General features: G+C 38.5%; 1 protein-coding gene across 4 annotated transcripts in view; it reads left to right on the forward strand.

Moving 5' to 3' along the window:
• Window positions 1-22,189: 22,189 nt before the first annotated feature.
• The window catches only part of FANCL (FA complementation group L), a 60,723-nt gene continuing 57,740 nt past the window's right edge, over window positions 22,190-25,172 (forward strand). For all 4 annotated transcript variants that reach the window (XR_009447961.1, XM_059659766.1, XM_059659768.1 and 1 more), the window contains exon 1: window positions 22,190-22,324. Coding sequence is in view for 3 of the 4 variants with exons in the window: in XM_059659766.1 (XP_059515749.1) it covers window positions 22,229-22,324 (96 nt within the window). In the remaining variant the exon portion in view is untranslated. The remainder of the gene's footprint in view (window positions 22,325-25,172) is intronic.

Below are 25,172 nucleotides of genomic sequence, written 5' to 3' on the forward strand. Positions count from 1 at the left end.
ACAGAGCCATTTATTTTTCTTATTACATTCTTAAGCACAAATAAATAAAATAGATCATCACTTGGCATGGAGCAAAGCCTGGAATATGAAAGAGAATGATAACGAAGTATAAACAGAAATGACCATCAAAGAATACAGACTGCAGGCACAGAAAAAAAATTAAGAAAAATAATCTGTGATGTCTCATGAATATTTTATAAAGCACTGTATTTATGAAGTATAAACAGGATGCTATTAAAAGATGAGTATCAATTAGAAAATAAGAAAAACTAGTGGAAATTAAAATAGAATAGCTAAACACAGAAATAACAAACATAGGGGAAAATGAACAGCAGCACAAATATGCATATTATGCAAATTAATGCAAAAATGCCCTGCTTTGTTTCACTATTAAATTAACAAAAGCAACAGAAAACTTAATAAAAATACTTAATGCTGATGTTGAAAAAGGAAAACAAAGTTGGAGCTATCACAATATCTGATATCAAACTATACTACAAGGCCATTGTAATCAAAACAGCCTGGTATTGGCATAAGTACAAGCAAATAGATCAATAGAACAGAACAGAGAGCACAGAAATAAACCCATGCCTTTATGGTCAATTAATATTTGACAAAGAAGAGAAGAGTATACAATGGAGTCAAGACAGTTTCTTCAAAAAATGGTGTTGGGAAAATTGGACAAGTATATGCAAAAAAATAAAATAATGAAACTAGACCACCAACTTATACCATACACAAGAATAAACTCAAAATGATAAAAGACTAAAATGTAAGGTGCAAAACCATACAAATCCTAGAAGAAAACATAGGCAGTAAAGTCTCAGACATCTCACGTAGCAATATTTTTCCTGATATATCTCCTAGGGTCTCAAATCACATACTTTAATTTTTTGGTGAAGTAGGAGGCAAGCTCATTTAGGTAAGGAAATTGAAGAATATGGTAAGATGTCGAAATGTCACTGAACCCAAAAGGGAGCTGAGAGGGTATAATTTTAGGATTGTGGGACAGCATTGAGGTTCCCACAATATATGTGCAATAGTGCCAGTCAGGATGGTCCTGAGGTTTTTCTCTAGTTGTTCCCAGCATCCCAAGGGTAGCAGAGAAAGTGGTCTGTCAGTTTGGCCAGGATGAGGTGTTGCCAAGTGGATGTGTTAGAGGAATAGTGGTTGAAGAGCTTGGAGAGAAAATAGTTGATGTAACGAATCATGTAGTTTAAGCTGGGGTGGAAGGGTGTTAATAAATTAGGGAAAATTTATCAGTCAAGAGATTTTTATCAAATAGAGATTAGGTACAGTAAGAGTGGGCCTTTACCTACAATCAGTTTATATTACCATTATTATAAGAAAAAAATAATTTGTAGAGGTTTTAAGGTCTCAAGAATCTAAAGTTGTTTGTATTACAAAAAAAAACACAAATCCTTTTTACCCTGAAAGAAAAAACTTTTTAGAGGGAAGGGATGATTATCTATCATTTTGTTTATACTAGTGTTAGCATTTGCTAGCTCAAATCTAATAAAGCCCTCTCCATGAATGCATCATTAATAAAATCTTCAGAATGGCTTCTCTCAACATTTTCTTTTTGATTTTTCATGATTTAATTAGAAGCATCTTTTAAAAGGCTGGTTTTACTATGGTAGTATCACATCTGCATTTTCAGCAGTATGCAGTTTAATCACAATGGGTTATAAAGTGAAGCTCCCAGTACTTATTGTATTATCTAGTAGAACCCACACATTTTGCGTTTTTAGTGCCCCTGAGTCATCATCTTATATTTGTTCATCAACATTTTAACTGCCCCTCTTTTAAAAAATGTAATTTGATAGTTAATTTTCTAAACTTGTTATTCTTTTATTTCTTTTCAAAGTAATAACATTTCATGTCTTTGTTATTCTTCATCCAGCACCTGAACTCTGTTCTCTCACAAGTCATTTTGCTCTTTTTACCTCATTTAAAAAATATATTTTTATTGATTTCACAGAGGAAGGTAGAGGGAGAGATAGAAACATCAATGATGAGAGAGAATCACTGACTGGCTGCTTTCTGCATTCCCTGCCCCCCCCCCCCCCCACACACACACACACACGCACACTGGAGACCAAGCCTATAACCTGGGCATGTGCCCTTGACTATAATCAAACCCAGGACCCTTTAATCCACTGAGCCAAACCAGCTAAGGACTTTTTACCTTATTTTTTTCAATTTTTGTATAGAGACTTGATAAACTTCTAAGAATTAAATTTCATGATCATCAGTAAAAATGAATTAGCAATTTTATGCCACATCATTAGACAGTTTTAGAATACACATAAACACTATGGTGACAATTTTGCCATGGGTAGTGTGAGATTAAAGATACAGTATATTCAGGGTATCCTCCAAAAATGTATGCACACTTTAATAGCTGATAGCTCAATTTTGAAAATGAAATGCATTTTAATAAACACTGCCTTTATAATTATTCCAAGTATATGTATACATTTTGGGGAATACCCTATATATGTGACCTGTTGGTTATTTTGAAAGCAGAAAAATGTTTCTTTCATTATTGGTGAAGGAATGGTTTCTTTTCCAATAAAGAACAATTCTCAGATTTTTTTAACTCTCAAAAGAATGGTAAACACAATTTGTAGGTTAAGTGCTGGCTTGAGAGTTTTCCATTCATTGTTGCTTGTCTGGAAAAGAATCAAACATGTATAAAACGGGTCACAAACCTCTTGGTAAAGAACTAAGGTTGTTTCCTGCTCACCCACCCAACTCTGATTCCTTGATCCAGGCTCTCTCTCTCTCTCTTAAATTTTAGAGAAAAAGAGGAAGCAAGTTATTCAGATGAGCATGTTGTTAATTACTGTAAGGTCCCTTGAAAGCAGGAGCCTAGTCTCAGCATCCTCCACCACACCTAGCACAGTACCTTAATCATTGCCTGCATTATACAGAGGAATAGCTTAGAGCTTGGGTTCTGGAGTCCAGCTGCCTTGATTTTAGTCCTGGTCCTGTGTTCCCAGATATGTAACTTTGGGCAAATTTCTGGACCATCCTTTATTATGAAACATAGTAATAGTAGTAGTAGTATTTCACTAGGTTGTATGAATTAAATACTACATTTAAGCTCATAGACCTCTTTTCGATCCATAGTAAGAATGTAATCCTTGTTGGTCACTAATATTATTATTATTCTGCTTCATTTTGCTGGAAAGTTACATTTCTTTTCTTTTAAAAACTTTTACCCAAGTAATTATCCTGTTATTTAGTGTTATGATAGGAGTGGTGGGGGTGGTATGGAGCCAGAGGTGTACACCAACCCAGGCTGGGAATATGCCTGGTGAGAAGCCCCAGCAGATAACAGTAGTATCACCTTACTGGAGAATACCATGCCTTGCCCATCTCTAACTCTTAAAACCTCCCATCCTCATCTTAGTCGGTGTTTGCAGACTCACAAATCGAGTGTATTTGACCCCACAAGATGTGGCCTCAGGGATTGAAATACTTAGCACTCCAGTTAATTTTGATGCAAGAGGTTGAAGATACATTGCAATAAGATGGGCAAGATAAGAAATGCTGGAATAAAATCTCAGTGCTGCTGCAGCATATCCCAATTGTAAACAAATTGATACATCATTCCAATAGTTCAGTAAGGAAGAAGACCTTTCAAAGAGAGATTTATCCTAGACAGGACAGCTAATCAGTAATCACCTTCTATTCGATAGTACCCATAAACAATGCCAAAGAGACCCAAGTATCCTATTTTAAAAGACTTCCAGATAATAAAATTCTGTAACATTCCTTGATAAAACCTCCTAGTGATTATAATGTTAATTATTATTATATTCTTGGGTAAAATGAGAAACTTGAGCTCTCTTGCTCCTATATTTCAGTTTCTGCACATTTTTTCACCCTCAACAGCTCCTCTAATTTCTCCTTTCAACTTCTTAGTTCCCCTCTCTTACTCTACCCTTTTTCTAAACTATATCTGGTAAACATGTGAAACTTCTTTTCATTAAAATAATGCAACAATGATAAGGTTCAAAGAATAATTCATTTTAAGAACTATTTTTATTTTAAGGTGAGGAAAAACCTTAAAGAAATACAAATTAAATTTTGGAATTATGGAAACAACTAATGATGTACAGTTGGTTTTTTGTTGTTGTTGTTGCTGTTTGTTTTGCTGTTCCTTTAACTATACCCACCCTGGATGGTTATGACTGGCAGCCAAAACTACTTTTGGGGTGTTTAATTAATAGGATCATTATTTGTATACTCCTTATCACTGTATATGTGCTGTCCGAGTTTGAGTGCTGAGAACTCCATGCTCTGATAGTTTCTGAGATATAGGGAAGCAGAATAAAATTGTCCACAATGGTTTTAAAAGCCAATTGTTACTCTCTGTCCATGGCAGAATAATAATAGTACTTGTCACCACTTAAATAGCGCCTTTCATCCTCAGACATTGAGGCACTCCAACATTGTTACTTCCCATTATTTGAGCGAATTTCTTTTGGAAGACAGGGCAAACTGAGAATCACATAATACATGGTTAGCTATGCTAATTTTGTTTTCTTTAACAAATGTAAAATAAATAGTCTACTAGAAAGCCAGATAGCTTGGAGATAAACCTCTCTAAGGTGGGTTATTCTAAACAGATGTTTTGTTTTATATCAATGTTATTTTTTTAAAAAATTATTCAACTAATACTCATTTTTTAAAAAAATTTTGCTTCTATATTGTCTGAGAAACAGAAATAAGCAAATTGCTTGCATACAGAAAAATGGTTTTAATGAACAGTAAAAGTACAGATTTTTAAAGCTTTGATGCCTTCTAAATTTTATGAGTAAATTTTGTGGAAAACTGTAAATAGAGCATAATTATTTGAAAAATAGAATCCTTTGTTATTAGTCATTTAACTGTCATGGTTATACAAAGCACCCTGCTGTATAGACAAAGGACTGAAAAAAAAGTTACCTGGAGAGAGTTTTTGCTATTGAAAGAATAAAAACTAAAGCAATGGGGTGAATTTTTGGTTCACAGATGCAAATATTGAATGCTAAATCTGGCTGAGGGAAAATCAGTTTAGCCTGATAACCGGATTACTCAGAACAAAAATAGAGAAAATTAAGAACTAAAGAGCAGAAAATTAAGGTGGAATACAATTTAAAGAGCAAGTAAATGATGTAAGCTTTCATTTTCTTCCCCCCACAGTGTCCAGCTAATTAAAATTACAATCAAAATGAAAGAGACTAAACTTGTAAATATCTTTAGCTAATTATGTCTTTTTAATCATCTTCACATTCAAAGTCTTCTTTCTTCATTTAGGTCTTTACAATAAAATGAAATTGTTTTTCCCTGTAAAAACCCTTCTTTTAATTTTCCTTATCTGCTTCATTTTATATTATATATTCTGTAGTGTTTTTTTTTTCTTTGCCTCTCTCTATGCCAGTTTTTTTCAGCTTTTCCTTTTACTTTGAACATACTTTACAGGAGGCAGGATTTGTATAGTTGTCATGTTGTATTATTTTATTTTACAATTTAACTGCCCATCCAAATACAACTCTTCTAGGCTCCCTCACACACCAAGGGCATAATTATTCATTATCTAATATGCACCTTATAAAATTACACTTTTAAAAATTAAGTGGATTCAATTTTCTTACTAGAAATATTTCTTCATTTCCTTTCCCATCAGGAATGATTTTTAAGTTCCCAAGCGAAATCACTGCTAAAGATGCTGCTGATAGATGGACATTTTGCTATACATCTGGGTTTACAAATGTATTATGCTTCAAACCCTTCTGGAATTTGTAGGTGTTGTGCCCAGATTTCAAGATCCCCAAGAAAACCACACCAGGGAGCTGGCCGGTCCGATGCAAAAGCAGAGGGTCCTTTATTGAGCTAGCTCAGCTCTGCCTCCTGGCCGACGCAGTGACCTGAAGCAGAGTGCCCCCACCGTGGGAAAAACAGGGTTTTAATAGGGGGTGGAGTGAGGGGAGGGGAGCTGACTGTGGGCCCTGCCGATTGGCCAGGCGCCAGTCGGGACTTCTTACACAGGATGTGGTCATCTCTATGGCGCGCACGTCCCTTGATTGTCATTGGTTAGTTTAAAGAAATCCTGGGCGTGGCCAGCAGGGGCCTGGGCTTCCGGGAAGAAGGTACTCTCCTGAGCACATGGCGGCTGCCCCAACATGGAGAGTACGGGGCAAGATGGAGGGCATACCCCTCGCCCTTTCAGTAGGAAGTGAAAAGGTGCTAAGAAACATGAGGCCCAAAATAGTAGAGCCCTTTATTTAAGTACTCAGGCTCAATACACATCAATTGGGCACCACTATTCATATGCCTTGTTGAGAACTTGTTCCTGAACCTAGAGGTCAGGTCTGGGCTTCACATCGCACCCCATCTCTCTCTTGATTAGTTCCTGCTCTAGTTGCTTAGGTGGCTATTTTATTTTCTGGCTTGCTAGCGTACAAATGTAAGTTAAACCTTGGCAATAAAAGTGTGGGTAGCAGCATTCCCGTAGCCTGGGAGCCAGTCGAAAATACAGAATCTCAGGCAACAAATCAGACATTCTGAATCAGATGTATTTCATCTTAACAAAAACCCTAGGAAATGTATGTGCACGTTAGAAGTTGAGAAGTACTATTTAAAGCAATCACCTCTAAGCATTCTAGATATATGACTACATCTTTTGGCCCCTTTGCATTCCTTCAAGTCCCACCGATGAGTGGAGAATATACTGGTATAATGTCTATGGTAGGAAAGGAAGGGATTGGCTTTCATGCCTGGTCAGCATCGGACCTAGCCTAGGATGTCATTTCCCATGACCTGGGTCCATTCCTGATAAGCTGGCTACAATGCCTAAAGCATGTAGCCTGACTTAGGTGGTGATGATGGTGTACCCACTATGGCCAACTTGTCACTATCAATGCCTGCCTCCTAGATAAGAGACCAGCTTGATCCAACCTCACTCAGGACCAAGCACAAGGTCAATGTGGGCATGTATTTGGAGGTAGGGGTGGTGTACTTCTACTTTCTACAGCCAAGAGTGGATGCTCCCAGCAGGCATAGGTACCATTTAATATACGATATCCAGCACTGCCAGAAACATTTTGGTTCTGCTGATAAGAGAGGAATCTAATACAATCTCCTAAGAACTCTTCTACATTCATTCACTCCATAAATATGACTGCTACTAACTGGCTTTCCTCCTACCTCTCTGATGACTTATTTTCATTATCTTTTGATGGCCTCTTTTTCTCTATCCAGCCTTGAAATGTTTGAGTTTCTCAAGGCAACCTCTTCTTTTCCTACTCAATTGTCTAGACTCCATTCTCTGTTAATAGCTTCAATTACCATCTAAATGCAAACTACTCCCATTTATATCTCCAACCCAGATCTTCCCTCCATGCTTTAAATCTATATAGCTAGTGCCCATTTTTCATATCATTTGGATGTCTCACAGGCATCACAATTTCTCTATATTCAATACTGAACTCATAATTTTCTAATCACTAACCAGTTCTTTCTGTGTTCATGAGCCTCGTAAATAACTCAACTATGCTTTCAGTTATGCCCACCTATCTCATAGCCAATTAATCATCAAGCCTTAGTGATTCCAATTTCTATCTTTAGAATCCTTTGGTTCTTCCAGTCTGCATCACCATCAGCCCTGTCCAATTACCATCATAGCTTATCCAGGCTACTTAAATAGCCTCTCAAAGGTCTTTTGCTATCTCCTGGAATATATGAAAATATAACTTAAAAGATGGCCCTGGGACAGCTCATTTCAGATAACCCCTAGAAACATCCAGTGACCTAGTTAAAGTTAGTAAAAGCAGTTATCTTACTAGTCTCTTAACTAATCCCTATCTTCACCCTGACACTTCTATTATCAACACCACAGCCACTAAGATTTTATATATCAAGCATGTTATATACTATACTCAGGGTGGTCCCTCCCTTCAACCAACTTCTAATCATGTCTAATAATGTTAGTCTCTGGCTTAAATTACCACAAACTTTCTATTACCTTTATGATAAAATTCAAATTCCTTACATTGACTTCAAGGCATTATAAGAATTGTCTTCACACACTGGTATCATTTTACTCTTTATACTCCGATTCTTTATAATTTCAATTTTTGGAACATACCATGCACCTTCCTATCTCAGACTGGCATCACCCCTGTATGTATTGTCTTCCTCTTTTTTTCCCTAATTAACTCCTATCTACCCTTCAAATCTTGGATTAATCAGTTCCTATGAGAGTTTATATCTCATACTTTAAACTAGGTCAGATCTAGGTTATATGCTTTCTTATAAATTTCTGCATCTCCTCTGTAATAGATATAATTGTACTATGCCATCTCTGCCCCTCCAGTTAGATGTAAACTCCATATTGGCAAAGACTATACTGGTTCTTGTTCACTACTTTTCTCAATAAATATTTCTGAATAAAGAAGTAAGGTACTGAAGGAATGAATAAGTAGAGTATGGCAGGTGCTGGGGATGCAGAAGAATCTGACAGGATGAGACTGCTTTGTCCGCTAGCATCCCACTGATCACCAAACTTTATTTGGCTGATGTGGCCAAATGGCCTTCTCCCCACCTGCTTCATGCGAGCCCCACCTAACGCTATGAGCTTCATTAGATTCTGGCATCAGATGTATATAAAAGTGCATGTGGCCAGGACCTGCTTATAAATCCATGCAATGGCAAACTCTGAAGTGTTGGGTAACTTTATCAAGTAGTAGAGTTATTTAGTACTTTATTTGTTAGTACCGTAGACCCAGTTGCCAATGTTCTCTAAGAATATTTCCTGATTAATTATATCTGACTGATTATTGCCTTTTGCTCCACCTCATCACCCATTAGTTGGGATGGTCAAATTAAGGAATGTCTTGAGCCTGAATAAGTCCTAAGTAATGAAGTCATAAAGTCCTCAGCAGTGGTCAGCTTCATATAGCATTCTTCCCCATGAGTGATGGCCTGGGTTGAGTTAGTAAACACTATCCTTACCTGATCTACCAAATTAACTTTCATTTAAAAAATTCACATTTGTGGATCTGGATCTGGAGGCAGTTTCATCCTATAGAACAATTTCAAATTCAGCTACAGTTTGGGGCAGAGTGGGAATGTGGCTTTCTCCTATCACCACAGGGCTATAGGTTCTGCTGAAAATGGATGCTTGTGTGAGCCATTCTTTTGCATACATTTCCCAAATATTTTCAAGGTCTCAATATATAATTTATAGGAAAATATGATATTCATGCTTATCATTTATAAATGTATATCACTTGTAAAATTTGACACTTATTTCTGTCAGTTCATTTTCAGATTATATAGCTTAGTTATTTATCTTTTCATTAGTAACTTTATGACTAAAACATGATGGAAACTGATAAAATTAAGGCAAAATTTGTATATGTGATAGTTTATCCAATAAATACTTGAATTTCTGTTATGTTCAAGGGACTAGTTAGTCTAAGTGCTGTAGATCTGGCAGAAAATGAAACAAAAAAATATCCTGTTCCATGGAGTCTATCTATATACACTCTTGGGGTGGGCGGAGATAGACAATAAGCAAAATAAGTTAAATTTATAGTTGTTAGAAGATAATAAGCCTAAAGGAAAAAATAAATTTGGCTAAGGAATAAAAGATGTGGTAGTGGTAGCCTACAATTTTAAGTAGAGTTGACTTAGAGTTCTTACTAACAAAGTAATAATAACATTTGGGCAAAGACTTGAACCTGGGATGAGAAGCAGCAGCTATCTGGGAAACAGGCAGAGGAATACCAACACAAAGCCTTGAAACAGGAGCATGTGTTCAAGAAATAACAAGACTAGAGTGGCTGGAGCAGTGAGCAAGAATAGTAAGTAGGGAATGGGATCAGAGAAGAAAAGGAGGAGGTGGCAGGGGAAATCCTGTAAGACCTTGTAAACTAGTATGAGGATTTTGGCTTTTACTTGATTGAAATGGGGAACTATTAGAGGGATTTGAGCAGCATGGTGACATGATGTGATTTTCATTTAAAAAGGATCTTAGAGGCTTCTGTGTTGGTAATAGAGAGGCAAGGGTGGAAGCAGGGATCAGTTAGGAGACTAGTTAGAAGACTATATTTTGCTAGCTTTCTAACTAAGCTTTTACCTGTCTCCAATAATAATCCTAAAAGAGCTAGCTATGTGTGTTAAGGTTATAAATTTTGTTTTATATTTTTATATAGCAATGGGCCTTGTGGAGATGTATTAAATAAAAATTAAGTCAATATAAATACTCTTTCCTTCATAAAAGTGGTAGAGTGTCCTTGTGGAACCTGAGAAATGTTAATAGCAGTTCCCTGTCTGATAGAGATAGGGCACTGCTGGTAAGAATTGTGTTTTGTAGAGTGTAAAAAGGCTCTCACTTTTTCTTATCATGTACTTCAGATAAGCTGGAAACCTGTGATATTCATTCATAAATTTATTAAACAGTAATTACTTTAATCCCTAATATAATACAACATAGTTAATATGTAGTTAATTGGTGATATAGGGACTAGAAAGAAATATATGTTCCTAACTTATTTATAATATAGTTAATTTCATGAGACACAATTGTAATGGATTAAGAATAATTTTTATATAGGGAATCAGACTTATTACCCGCCATATAATAGCATACCATATATTTATGATATGATATCATCTGGCTCCCTAAAACTTTATTTATTTATTTATGTATTTATTTATTTTTAATATATTTTTATTGATTTCAGAGAGGAAGGAAGAGGGAGAGAGAGAGAAACATCACCGATGAGAATCACTGATCAGCCGCCTCCTGTACACCTCCCACTGGGGATCGAGCCCACAACCCCGGGCATGTGCCCTTGACCAAAATCGAACCTGGGACCCTTTGGTCTGCAGGCCGGCGCTCTATCCACTGAGCCAAACCAGCCAGGGCTCCTTAAAACTTTATACTTAAAAGTTACCATAATCAGATTGTATCAATAAATGATTTCACCAACCTAGCTGGTTTGGTTCAGTGGATAGAACATTGGTTTACAGATTAAAGGGTCCCAGGTTTGATTCTGGTGAAGGGCATGTACCTTGGCTGCAGGCTTGATCTCCCGCCCTGGTCAGGGTGCATGCAGGAGACAACCAATTGATGTGTCCCTCTCATATTGATGTTTCTCTCTCTCTGTTTCTCTCCCTCCTTTCTACTCTTTCTAAAAAAATATCAATGGAAAAATATCCTTTAGTTAGGATTAACAAAAACAAACAAACGAACAAACATACTTTCACCAATTTTATGCTGAATTCTTACATGCAGTAACAGAAACTGAACTTTAGTATAGATATAGATTGCTCTTACAAAATAAACGACCTATCAATTAAAGAGTGCTTATTGTATAAGGTGAGATTAAAAATGTTTTTCGGAATATTTTCTTAAAAGTTAAATAAAAAATGAACAGGATGTATACTAATAACATAAAGTACCAAACCTGAAGCAAATAATCCTGCATTTCCAGACTGAAAACTTAAGACCTAAAATACCTAAAAATTTAATATAAAAGTCAATTTTAATAGAAGCCAAATAATAAAAAATATATATAGCTTTGATCAGTGGTCCATGTTTATAGTGCTTTGTTAACCTCATTTTAGAAGTTGTTATGATAAAAAATTTATAATAAACACCAAACTGTGTCATAAAAATTAATGCATGTGCCCATATGTTTCACATATAGGGTATCCCCAAAATATGTACATACACTCTTGGAGTAATTATAAAGGCAGTGTTTATTAAAATACACTTCATTTCCAAAATTGAGCTATCAGCTGTTAAAGTGTGTATACATTTTTTTGGGATACCCTGTATTATATATGCATGTGAGTATGTGTGTGTGTATGAAAGATCATGTCTTAACCTGAGTCTCATAATTGTTGTTCTGGTGCTTTCTCTCACTCATTTATGAACTCAAAGAACAAAGGGATCAGAAGAATTGTCTCTTTTATCCAATCTTCTTGGAGAATTCCCTCTGTACAACCCAGCACATTATATTACATAATTAAAAAACTGGTATTCTAGATTAGATTTAAATGATCTTATTTGGACCTGGTTAAATGGCCCACTTTCTTAAGTGCCAGGTCATTTTCAGATCCATATGTGTTTCTGTTGCACAAGTCTTTTAAAATGTAAGGCTCAGAATCTTTGACACATCCCATAAGATATATAAGCCTAAAGCAAATAATATGTTATTTTGAGGGTTGTTTAAAAAAATAGAGTTTATCAAATCCTGACAAAATATTTTATGAATGGAGTAAACAAAGTATTTTTTCCATGGGAAATATTTTCTGTGACATTGCAAAGCAGCATTTGTCAAAATAAAATCTTTTTGAGACCCAAGGGTTCAGTTTATAAGAGGACCCCATGAAAGATGCTAGTACTAAATTAACTAACATTGTTGGTATTAAGAAAAATAAAACAATTTATGGTGCAAGAACTATCTCATCAGTACATATATTAATTTACATTATCTTCTTTAGTAATAATTTTAGTATTTCTTCTGTAATTTTCAATGATGGAGGAAATCTCCTGTAAAAAAAAATGATTACTATTACTTCTTCTCTAGTATAATCTTAATTTATATTTTTCATGCTCCCCTACTGAATTTTAAGTCTTCTAAAGGTGTATTTTGCTGGTGCCAATATTTCTGGGTTTTAAAGCTTACTATTTTTGCCTCCTGGCAAAATGCCTTTGCAGAATGATTCAGTTCATATTTTCAAAAGACAGGTATACAAAATTAAAATGCAATTGTTTACCTTTCATCTCCAATAAAAATATGAAATTTAGATTTAGCAGTATAATCTTGGATTTGACAATTTAGAGCCTACCCATATGATTCAAATAAGATTAAAACATCTTTCACATACCTTTTGTATTAACAGCACACTGACTGATAAATCTACCATATCAGGGTAAAAAGGAAAAGATAGAGTTTTTGCTAGCATTTTTTTTTTTTAGTTTGGGTAGGGAGACAGAACAAATGCATATGAAACAAGCAAAAATGCGTTCAGAGAAACATCAACAAATACAAATCACTATAATGCTGAGTCTTCATATAGCACAAAATCAAGGTGTTGATTAAAGGTAGATTAAAATTAAGGTGTAATTAGGATGATTAAAATCACTTTTTTTTCCCGGCATTTTACTTTTTATTATTTTTATTTTATTTATTTATTATTTTTTTTTTATTGCTTAAAGTATTACAAAGGGTATTACATATGTGTCCTTTTTTTTCCCCTGCCCTTGACAATCCCCTGGCCTCCCCTACCCCCCAGTGTCTTATGTCCATTGGTTATGCTTATATGCATGCATACAAGTTCTTAGGTTGATCTCTTAGCCCCCTCCCTCCTGTTCCCCAACCCTCCCCGGCCTTCCCGCTGCAGTTTGACAATCTGTTTGAGGCAGCTCTGCCTCTGTATCTATTATTGTTCAAAAGTTTATAATGGTCTCTATTATCCATGAATGAGTGAGGTCATGTGGTATTTTTCCTTCATTGACTGGCTTATTTCACTTAGCATAATGCTCTCCAGTTCCATCCATGCCGTTGCAAATGATCACTTTTGGAGCAAGGATTTGAAAAAGTAAATCTATATGAATTGGCAGGTGAGGGCAGAGCTTTCTAGTGGGAAGAGTAGGGCAAAGACATGGAAAGGAGCAAATAATAGATGGGTCAAGAAAATTCTAATGGCCAGAGCAGAGACTGGATGCAAGATACACCACTTTTGACCTTTTCACTCCTTTAATCTTACAATCCCATTTCTTTCAGCCTATCACCAATCACTTCTTTGCCCATTCTGCATTGTCCCATGGTATCCCACCTCAATCACTCTGTGACCAGAACGCTCAGTGCCTTATATCCTGTCTTGCTTCACTATCCTCCTCCCGGCATGGTAAGTTCCAGAAATCAGAGGAACAGGAACAGAGGTCTGCCTGTGCAGTAGTTGCTAGCAAATTGAACAACGTTAGCTAAAGCAGAATATCTTTCTAATGTGACTCACAATCCCGCTTTCAAGCACTTGTTCCTCTTATGTCTTTTCATCATAATCTTAACTTTCATGTTAAACTATTTCTCTGTCATTTTTAAAAAATTACCAATGTAGCAAAACAGAATTTCCTCAGGTAGAATAATAGTTCCCATTCTCCCTATCCAACTCCCCTGAAAGCTGTACTTCTCTCTACAGCCATTGGTAAATCCCCAAATTTGCATCAATCTAATATTTCTGTTCTTAAGTCCAGAATGTTGAAGAAAAACTCATTCTAGTTCATATTGTAGCTATAAATTCATCATCTCTGGTTTCATCTGGGCTTTTAGAGTCATTCGACAAAAATTCTACAATGCCCTTGTCTTTTGCAATGTCCTCTCCATGTTCTGTTCTCTCCCTTCTAATTATCCTCCTCATGCCTCCTACCCCATCACCACCCTATTGATGAGATCATTGATCAAATGCCGTGCCAGAAGGCCATCCTGTCTACCTGAGTATTAAGGACTCTACTCTCCATTTTGGGCCTTCTGCTGAGTATTTGCTTGAGGTACAAAAATTTACAGGTTCTGGGATTACTGTAAGAGATCTATTCCATACATACACCCATTCCATAAGCTTGCTTTTTACCAATCCTTTGATCTCGTTCCTTCCAAATTCTAGGTAATTCATACTATTAGCTCCTGCCCAGGGATCAGTACATATATCCTGACCTCTGGCCAGATCATCTTCTATGAAAAGTATCTAACATGTAGAGCACACTAAAGCAATTTCTATTCTCCATTACCCTAAGAGCCAGCAATCATATTCATCTAGTAGAGGCATTTAGTGTGGAGCCATCCTTAAGCCAGGATGCCTCACTTCCTCCACTACCTAAATCAGGATATAAAATTGACTTTTACATCCTCAGTCAATTGTTCATAAAAAACGTTCCCTAGACAGTGGTCGGCAAACTGCGGCTCGCGAGCCACATGCGGCTCTTTGGCCCCTTGAGTGGCTCTTCCACAAAATACCACATGCGGGCGCACATGTACAGTGTGATTGAAACTTTGTGGCCCATGCGCAGAAGTTGGTATTTTGTGGAAGAGCCACACTCAAGGGGCCAAAGAGCCACATGTGGCTTGCGAGCCACAGTTTGCCGACCACTGCCCTAGGATATGGATGTGAGTTGAAATGAGTATGGCAGTTTGCAGAAGGCATAGGAATGGAGATCATGTCCAGTTATTAAATTACTGGACAGCACAAACTTTATGGATGGAATTAGATTATAACATACTTCATTACGAGTAGCATGAGCCAAATGGAATCCCATGGTCAGTCTCCTCAGAGCTAATTATCAAGTCGGGAACGTGTTCACACAATGTTAACTATTGAAGAAGGCATGGCCTTTGTCCAAACTTGAGGATCCTTCTCTGTCTACCTCCTACCTGGAGTTAGCAGTGTCTATTCAGTATTTGCCGACTATGGACCTGTTGATAGTTACTTGCACTGCAACAGTGGACCAGGTGCTAAGTTTTCTTTTGTTATGGGCCACAATTATGGATGGGTATAATTTGAATAATCTTGCTAATGGCCAGAGTAAGACATACAAATAAGCTGCATTTAATGTTTAGATAGCCATTTTGAAAGGAGTAGCCTGGAATGCCATAGATCCTCAAACACCTGGCTCTTTTCTGTCATGTAAGAGGTCTTTAGTTTTACAGAAGTTCACAGGCATACATGTGACTTACAGAAGCATCCAGGATTATTTCTACTTTCTGATCTTCATGTCCTATCAGCATGATGTTTCGTGGATATTGGATCAAAGTGGTAACATGCTCAAGGTTCCAGAAAACTAGCTGCTACAGAGAGTTAGAGAGCTGACATATCCCTGAGGCATGACAATAAACATTTGTTGGTGCTTCTATCAATGAAGGTAAACTGCTGGTGATGCCTACACCAAGTGGATAAAAATGTTTTGGCAGGATCAATAACTGCACCATAAGTATTGAAAGATACATTAATTTATTCTAGTAAGGAGGAAAAAAACTAGACTAGTAGCCACCACTGGACCCTCAACTGATTTTCTTTCCAGTGATCCAAAGTCATTCTCCAGGACCTTTGAGATTGCAGAAGCCAAACCATCCTGTTAATTCATCACCAAATCTACAACTTTCAGGAAGCAACCTCCAGGATTGTAATGCTCTTCTTCATTCCTTATTTTGTCAGAAAAGGAGAGTGGCAAACGGCCTTTGCTTGGAACTTGCTAAAATACCAGCCTTTACTTATGATGTAAGAAATTGTGTGGGATTCTGCCATTTTCCTATCATATCCATTCCAAGAATTGACTCAGGATCTGAGAAAATGACGCCAAGCAAGTTTTGGGAGTCCCACTTGGGCTACCATTTTAAAAACTCAGGTCAGAACTCCATTCAAAACCTGGGCTCCATAATGATCCCCAATTCTGCCAAACTGATTATAATTGTATTACAAGGCCCCAGGAATCAGTGACCACTTGGGGCAATAACCAATATTTCCAGAGTTGAAGTATTCCCCTTTCCTCAACGCACAACTATTCAGGTTAACGACTGCCAGCCCCATTAGGAAGGACAAAGCAGAGATTCACAGCATGCCTGGGTACTGTTACAGCAGGGTCTTTCCTCAGGGGGACCAGCCTCCCCTGCACAGGGTCGGTGAACCCAAAGTTCTCTAGCACCTTGGCTCCAGTGAGGCCTCTGTTCATCAGACCTAGAATAGCTCTGGTTAAATAAATCAAGACACACCTTAATTGGCTGTCTGTCTATTTCATTCCTGGGGACCCCATGATTAATTAACCACAGTCAGAGATTTCTGCTACTGAAGCCATTCCCTGATCCCTGAGTGTAGCATCTGGCTATTAAAACAATACCCACTTTGCTTCAGACTGTTAACAGTCATCACCTGGGCCAGGCCTCAGCTGGCTTCTCACATCCCCACTGAGATCAGGAATACTGTTTTGATTGTATCTCCTTCCAAAAGCATTCCAAGCCGAGGAGGTGGGGAGTGGAGTCGGGGAAGAGCCAGCAAAGCACTTTTAAATATTTGGGTATTTCCCTTTTCACTCTATTTTTACTGGCAAGGGAGATGAGTTTTCAGGGCCCAGCCAGGATATAGATAGAGGTGAGACACCTGAACCATTCAATCTACTTTTTTCTTTTTTATCTCCCAACGTCTTTAAATTCTTTCCTCTACATTATGCCAAGGACTTTCTGGCCTTTTACTTTACCCAGAGAGACCAACAGTGGGTGTATTTGCTTTAGCAAACCCAGAAAAACTGTTGAAACTACAGGCAACTGCTTGAGCTACCATACATAATGCAGTATGTCTTATTAATAAACTGAATATAATGAATGCAGTTCAGAAAAAAAATCTTAGATTTCCAACACTGGCTGCACATTAAAATAATATGAAGAGGTGTGGTTTTTTTGGTTTGTTTTTAATATGATGCTTATCACACCATCCACTCCCAGACATTTAAATCAGAAGAAGCTCTGGGGTTAAACCAAGCATCTGTATTTTCTTAAAACTGCTCAAGTGAATTTGATCCACAGTGAGGTTCATGGACCAGTGCTGTAGAAGTTCTCATTCACTCCTAAGGTTTCTATTCACACCTGTATACTGATAATGTGTATTTTTAAATCCTTCTAAGATCTGTCTTCTAAGTTTCAGCCCTCAAAACAGTGTATCTATCTTTGACCTTCCCCCACTGTTTCAAGAATTTGGAGCTTACACAATATAAAAGGAATTATCAATTATATGCACTTACCATGTACCAGGAACACTGCTAAGGTAAAAAAAAAAAAAATCAGAATCCAAAGGCAACAAAATCTCAGACACATGCCGAAGCAATTTCTTCACTGATACAGCTCCTAGGGCACTTGAAACTAAAGAAAAAATGAACAAATGGGACTACATCAAAATAAAAAGCTTCTGCACAGCAAAAGAAACCATCAACAAAACAACGAGAAAACGCACTGTGTGGGAAAACATATTTGCCAATGTCATATCTGATAAGGGCCTAATCTCCAAAATTTATAGGGAACTCATACAACTTAACAAAAGGAAGATAAACAATCCAATCAAAAAATGGGCAAAGGACCTAAATAGACACCTTTCAAAAGAGGACATTCAGAAGGCCAAGAGACATATGAAAACATGCTCAAAGTCACTAATCATCCAAGAGATGCAAATCAAAACAACAATGAGGTACCATCTCACACCTGTCAGACTGGCTATCATCAACAAATCAACAAACGACAAGTGCTGGAGAGGATGTGGAGAAAAAGGAACACTTGTGCACTGCTGGTGGGAATGCAGACTGGTGCAGCCACTATGGAAGACAGTATGGAGTTTCCTTAAAAAACTGAAAATGGAACTCCCATTTGACCCTGTGATCCCACTTCTAGGAATATATCCCAAGAAACCGGAAACACCAATCAGAAAGGATATATGCACCCCTATGTTCATAGCAGCACAATTCACCATAGCTAAGATCTGGAAACAGCCTAAGTGCCCATCAGTAGATGAATGGATTAGAAAACTGTGGTACATCTACACGATGGAATACTATGCTGCTGTAAAAAGGAAGGAACTCTTACCATTTGCAACGTCATGGATGGAACTGGAGAGCATTATGCTAAGTGAAATAAGCCAGTCAATAAAGGAAAAATACCACATGATCTCACTCATTCATGGACAATAGAGACCATTATAAACTTTTGAACAATAATAGATACAGAGGCAGAGCTGCCTCAAACAGATTGTCAAACTGCAGCGGGAAGGCCGGGGAGGGTTGGGGGGCAGGAGGTAGGGGGGTAAGAGATCAACTAAAGGACTTGTATGCATGCATATAAGCATAACCAATGGACATAAGACACTGGGGAATAGGGGAGGCTAGGGGACTGTCTAGGGCGGGGGGATAAAATGGACACATATGTAATACCCTTTGTAATACTTTAAGCAATAAAAAAATAAATAAAAAAAACAAAAAAACAACAACAACAAAAAAACATTGGTGTAGACATTTGATTGCCTGTTGTGAGGTTTCTTAACTTTAGCACTACTGACATTTTGTACTAGAATATCCTTTGTCGTGGGGGAGGGGGGCATGTCTTGTGGACTGTTTAGTAGTATCCTACTACTCTCTCCTCATTGTGACAACCAAAAATATCTTTAGATATGGCCAAATATTCCTGGGCATCAAAACTGCCATGGTTGAGAACCACTGTTCTGAGGTCATCCCTGCATGAGCAGTTCACACTAACTTAAATTTTAATATGTTACTGGTACATATTAAATATATTAATTTTCTCTTTCTTGTTCTTAGTCTGGGATGTTTATCAGTCTTGTACCATTATTAAAACTTCACCACCCAGAAATCTCTCTTTCCCAGGGCCACTGCATATGCTTGCACAATTGGTTTGTTCAGTATTCAAAGTTTCATATTGCTCTTGAGTGTTAATGTTTCCTAAGTCTCTTTTAAAATTGAACAGTCCTTTTCCCTCCTGTTGTCCCTCCCCTCCCCCCCCCACCCCATCTATTTATCAACTAGACAAATAAATAGGTTCATTTGTCCTGTGGTATACTTGACATTCTGGATTTGCCTGATTGTCCTCCTGATGTCATTTAGCTTGTTCCTGTGTTACCAGGAAACTGGAAGTTACATCCAAAAGCTTCATTAGATTTATGTCAAGTATTTTTGGTGGTGTACTTCTTATTGCCAAACATCTGTTGACAATGTGTGGCTATCTAGCTTTTAACTAAAGAGGTGTCAGGGGGTGATAGCCTGATCCCACCATTATTAAGTTGATAATTTTTCATTATGTCAATACTTATATCATGATAATCTTTCATATTATAGTTTAAGAATCTATTGGTGCTTATTGCCTAAGTCAATTATTTCTTTAGAAATTATAAAATGGCCATATTTTGGAGGTCCATTTTGACACAAACAATTTGGATGTCAATTAGGCATCTGAAGTGGAAATAACTTGTAGTAGTAGGTACGCAAGTCTGAAGAGTGGGGTGAGAAAGATACATTTAGAAGTCATCGGTATGGGGTGGATTTTAATATTCATAGACTACGTAGAATTACTGAGAGGGGAGGGTATACTGAGAAAAGGGACCAGTAATAAGCACTGAGGTAGCCCAACTGTTACAACTGGATGAAGAGGAGATGTCAAAAAAGGGCTGAGAGCTCAGCTGAGGTGGCTCAGCAGTTGAGCATCGACCTATGAACCAGGAGGTCACGGTTTGATTCCCAGTCAGGGCACATGTCCAGGTTGTGGGCTCGATCCCCAGTGGGGGTTGGGGTTGGGTGCAGGAGGCAGCTGGTCAATGATTTTCTCTCATTATGATGTTTCTATCTCTCTCTACCTCCCCCTCTCTGAAATCAATAAAACACATATTTTTTAAAAAGAGGGCAGAGAGGCAAGATCTCCACTTCCTTAATATCATTTCTCATAACTATTTCTTTAGCATCTTCTCTGGATTATGGTAATCATCTCCTAATTGATCTTACCAGTACTCTAGTCATGCTCTACAGAGCTCTCTGAGAAGTTTTTCTAAAAGTTAAGTCTATCAGGTCAGTTCCCAGATTTACAGTTATTACATTAATAACTCTACAAAAACCCAAATATCTACTGTCACCATATGACACACTTTCTGATGTTTCTTTCCTATCTGCTCACCTTCACATCTTGCCCTTCCCCAACCCTCACCTGAAATATTTGCTTTTACTTTGTTCACAGGACTAATTGATATCTAATTTAGTAAATAGTTAATGAGCACTTACAATGTACCAGAACATATACTAAGCAATTAGGGAAAGGGATAATTTTCAGCAGGTAAAAAAGGTTGTCAAAAAGAGGTAGCATCTGAGGACTTTGAAAAAAGGCTAGAGATTTCATGGGGGAAAAACTTTAGTGTGCACTATAATCACCTGGAGTGGCTTGTTAAAACACAGATGGTGGGGTCCCACTCCCAGAGTTTGGGATTTTCTAGGTCTGAGATAGAGGGGTGAAAATGTGAATTTCTATAAGGTTCCCAGGGGATGCTGATGCTCTTGGTTGCAGAATCACATTTTGAGAAGCACTGTTTTAGTGCAATTAACATCTAACTGCGGCAGCATTCTTATTTATCCCTAATCACTCAGAAAATTGTGACACATTTGCCAAACTTTAAGGCTCTCTGAGAAGTCTGATTCCCTTTGGAGGGCAATAGAGATGGGAGGGGGTATATGTATCTTATTCATCTTTGCACAGCTTTGGCATATCACAGTGATGTTCTGCAAATACCAGGGCTCAAAAATGTGCTGCATTGATTGGATTAACAAATAACCATGCAGTAATTCTCAATAAGTCCCTTACTTAACCAATCCTTAGTAAAAGGGCATAGATGATTACCATTCCTAAGTTAGAAAAATGTAGACAAAGAGTTAAAAAACAAACAAACCCAACTTTGGTTCACCGAGTGCATCAGTCATCTTTCCTCGTGTTTTCCTTAGATATTGGTGAGTGCAGTGTATCAGAACTCAGTCTGGTGCTGACTTCAGCCTGGATCGGTACATAGGTATTTACGTGTCTCTCAAATGCAAGAACACGGATTCCACCTGTGAAGCCACAGAACTGCAATATGTTGCATATGCTATATTAAATGGACTGGAATACATTGCCTTGCACAATATTATTCCGTAGAGAAGGGTATACCTATTGCTCTGTATGCCGAGGGCATCCAGGAGGCCCTGTGGAGCTGGCAGGTCACCGGGAGACTGATGGTGGTGGAAAGGGGAGGTGAGGCGGTTCCGGGTAAACCATGGTGCACTGTGGGAGTTACTGGGAGGAACGCACCTCCGAAGTTGTAGCAGCATTTCAATAACACCAAACGAAGCCACCGGACGGGTTCCTGCAACCATCAGGGCTGGAAGGATCCTCTTCACTGAGCCCTGTGAAGCTGAGCTCCATCTTCCCTCCGCCTCCTGTTGGGGCCAATGCGGTCTCCTAAGGAGCCCCCTCTATCGCGGCTGCGCTCACGCCCAGGTGGTCCGGCTCGCAGGAGACTTTCATTTCCGCCCGCGGAATCCTCCAGCCTTTTCCCGCCAACGGCCCGGTTTCCGCCTCCCGCCGCCCTGACGCCGGCGGGACTGCGCATGTGCAGTGCCCGGCCGCCGACCAGCCCCCTGAGGCGCCGCGGACGGCGAGCCATGGAGGCGGCGGAAGCGAGCCTGTTGCGCCAGTTCCCGTTGCTTCTGCCCCAGAACCGAGCGAAAACCGTGTATGAAGGATTCATTACTGCTCAGGTACTGCCCGGTGTTGCTCTCTCGCTAGGAGAGCTTCCCTCTCGGGGCGCAGTGCCGCCCCTGGGAGTCTGACCCGAGGGGGTGAGGAGCCCTGACTTACGGGGATGGACAGGGACGGCACGTAACGACTCCCCGGACACTAGAGGTTGGAGAACCGCCGCCGCCGCTGGAAGCCGGGGCCAGGGTCCCCGCGCCGAACCGGGCGTCTGGAGACCCGCGCGCGGGACCTGAGCGGGGGGGTGGGGGGCGTGGCCTGAGCGGGCTGGGGGCGGGGCGGGACAGATGGCCACGCCCCTCGGCCCTCCCCTCTCTGAGTTGCCTCCTCCCTGAGTCATTGGCTGCCCCACATTCATTCAAACTCCTCTCTGTTTTTGGAATTTGTGTGCCTAACTCTCTTCTCGCGCCACCCGCACCCACGAAGGTTGGCGTCCGTTCACGGGCATCCCTGCTCATCATCATATTGGTGTTTCCTGTAGAAAGAACATTTTGGAGGAAAACCTTGTTTTCGGCCCTCTTGTCACGTCGCGTGCACCCGACCATCTAGGTGTGATGTTTTGTAGGGGATTTTGACCACAGAATTAATTGTGCTGGCAGATTCCCAAATTGCCTCTCTGGTGGAGTTAGGACATGTAGTGACACACGTGGAGGGCTTTGAAGTTTGCAGAGCGCTTTCCAAGCACACTATCTCGGTGTTAGCCTCAGCCCTTGGAGGCAGACGTTTAGGAAAAATAATTATTCCTGTTTCTTAGTTGAATAAGTCAAGGTGTGGGAAAATGGAGAGGATTAGTTCCTTTTCCATGATCGCAACAGAACCCCTTAAACTCAGGCTGATTCCACGCCTGGGTTTTCCCCCTCGGCATTTGCACCCAGATCCCTTAGGTTAGAATGAGTGTAGCCTTTTGTTCCCTGACCATAATGCCCAACATCATGCCACCTCCCCAGCACATGTATTTTTTGAGGATGGGGATATATCCTAGGAATTACCATATGTTTTGAAGACTACTTATAACATAAACTCTTAAAAATATTGAGAGAGTTATCAAAATCACTTGCTAAATGAAACTTTTGCCTATCCCTAAGAGTGGCAGGTGCCGAACAGTTTGAGATTAAATTGCAGAGGTAATGCCCCTTTGTTCCTAAATACTTTGGGTATATTTCATGAGACCAGTGACACACACATACATAACCACAATACAGTTCTCAAAATCAAGATATGTGACCATGCTATAATAACCATTATCTAATCCCGAGTCCGTTTTCAACTTTTTTTTAAATGTTGCAATTACATTATTTTAGCTCCCTACCATCTGATGATGTGAGATCTCATATTTAGCTGTCTCTAACATGAAAGAGTTTATTAGTCTTTCTTTGGTTTTCATGAACTTGCCATTTCTTAAGAGGACAGGTTAGTTATTAGGTAGAATGCCCCTCAATTTGGGTTTCACAGATGTTTCCAAGTTCAGATTATGCAATTTGGCAGAAATGCACCAGAAAGAATGTTGTGTCCTTTTCAAGGTATTTATATCAGTGGGCCTGGTTATTGATAATGTTACCTCTGATCTCCTGTTTAAGGTGGCATCTTCCAGTTATTCCTTTGCAATTAATAAGTCCTTTTAGGGAGCTGAAACATTAAGCTTTCACCACACACACCCCAGTTGTAGTATTATTGACTCTTGTTTGAGTCAGTTAATACTGTGATCATTGCCAAATGATTTTTTAGCTCTATCATTTCTTTATTAACTGGCATTCTATGATAAGGAATAGCTTTCCCTTCTTTACAATTTATTTATATAATAATGGTCTCATGGATTTTAAAAAATAATTTATTTAATGGGTTATCATCATTGCATCCCTTATTTTTATGTTTTTATTGTCCCAGATTTGGCCAGTGAAAGCACACTGTTATTGATATACATTTTTAAATTAAAGCTTTGAATTTTCCTCTCATCACTGTTAAAATTATCCTGTGGATGCTGACATGTAGTGATATATCATCATTTTTCAGAACTTTTGTAATTTTAAATTTTAGTTCTCCTGCTTAATAGAAGACTTTACAAAATTTATCATGAAAGGTCTTTTTTTTAATTTTGTTAACTAATTTCTAGTTTTATTGCATTGTGATTAGATCATATTGTTTGTAAAAAGTTTGTGGAACTTATTGATGCTCTGTATGTGAGAGAGAGAAATTCGTGATTGATTAAAAGAAGATGTTTTCTCTATTATCAGATTATACCCTTCCTTTTGAGTGAGCTTTGATAGTTTGTTTCCTTCAAGGACTTTGTTCATTCATCTAGGTTTTAAAATTTATTGGCTTAAAAGTTACTTATAATAGTCCATTTTATCATTTTAATGTCTTTAGGCTCTGTAATGATGCTCTTTTTATTGGTTATCTTATGCTGCATAACTAATTAGTTCAAACCTTAGTGGCTTAAAATAACATTTATTATTTCAGGATTCTTTGGATCAGAATCTTGGAAGGGACTTAGTCAGTGTTTCTGGATCAGTGTTTCTCATGCAGAAGATGTTGGCCAGGATGTCAGTTCTCTAAAGGCTTGACTAGAGCTGAAATATTTGCTTCCAAGAGTGCTCATTCACATAGCCATTGGCTGGAGGCCTCAGTTTTTTTACTGCTCTCCGTTAGGAAGGCCTCAGTTCCTCACCACATGGGCCTCTGCAGTGTTGCTTGACTGTAATGACGCATGGCAGCTAGCTTCCCCTGGCTAACTAGTGAGTGATGGGACAGAGAGATCAAGCAGAAAGCTGCACAGTGCCTTTTCTCCCCTAGCCGCTGATGTTAACACATATTCACTCAGTTTTATTTTGTTTGTTAGAAGCAAGTCACAAATGC

The sequence above is a fragment of the Myotis daubentonii genome, chromosome 12 (assembly GCF_963259705.1).
Source record: "Myotis daubentonii chromosome 12, mMyoDau2.1, whole genome shotgun sequence".
Classification (NCBI taxonomy): Eukaryota; Metazoa; Chordata; class Mammalia; order Chiroptera; family Vespertilionidae; genus Myotis; species Myotis daubentonii.